This window comes from Mesitornis unicolor, unplaced genomic scaffold (genome assembly GCF_000695765.1).
Source record: "Mesitornis unicolor isolate BGI_N332 unplaced genomic scaffold, ASM69576v1 scaffold19126, whole genome shotgun sequence".
Taxonomy (NCBI): domain Eukaryota; kingdom Metazoa; phylum Chordata; class Aves; order Mesitornithiformes; family Mesitornithidae; genus Mesitornis; species Mesitornis unicolor.
Genome location: NW_010190518.1, coordinates 1 through 589, shown reverse-complemented (window position 1 = coordinate 589; position 589 = coordinate 1). Strand labels below are relative to the sequence as shown.

At 58.6% G+C, this 589-nt stretch overlaps 1 protein-coding gene across 1 annotated transcript; it reads left to right on the top strand.

The window, feature by feature from the left end:
• Positions 1–352: 352 nt before the first annotated feature.
• RBM42 (RNA binding motif protein 42) lies at positions 353–547 on the top strand (the record flags this gene model as incomplete). Its single annotated transcript, XM_010186434.1, has 1 exon — positions 353–547. A coding segment is annotated over one exon (195 nt), but the record flags the coding sequence as incomplete, so codon positions are not given.
• Between the last annotated feature and the right edge of the window lie 42 nt (positions 548–589).

The window sequence follows — 589 nt, the reverse complement described above, 5'->3', positions numbered from 1 at the left end:
AGGGAACTGGGAAGGGAACTGGGAGGGAACTGGGATGGACTGGGACAGAATTGGGATGGATTGGAAAGAACTTGAAGAGAACTGGGGGGGAATTGGGATGGAGTGGAAGAGACTGGGAAGCAATGGGTGGAACTGGGAGGAACTGAGAGGGAACTGGGAGGAACTGGGATGGTCTGGGAGGGACTGGGAAGGAACTGGGATGGACTGGGACAGAATTGGGATGGATTGGAAAGAACTTGAAGAGAACTGGGGGGGAATTGGGATGGAGTGGAAGAGACTGGGAAGCAATGGGTGGAACTGGGAGGAACTGAGAGGGAACTGGGAGGAACTGGTGGTCCCCGTGTCCCCCCAGACGATTTCCGGATCTTCTGCGGGGACCTGGGGAACGAGGTGAACGACGAAATCCTGGCCAGGGCCTTCGGGCGCTTCCCGTCCTTCCTGAAGGCCAAGGTGATCCGGGACAAACGGACGGGGAAGACCAAGGGCTACGGCTTCGTGTCCTTCAAGGACCCCAACGACTACGTCAGGGCCATGCGCGAGATGAACGGTGGGGACACCGGGGACACTGGGGGCATTGGGGTCAATGGGG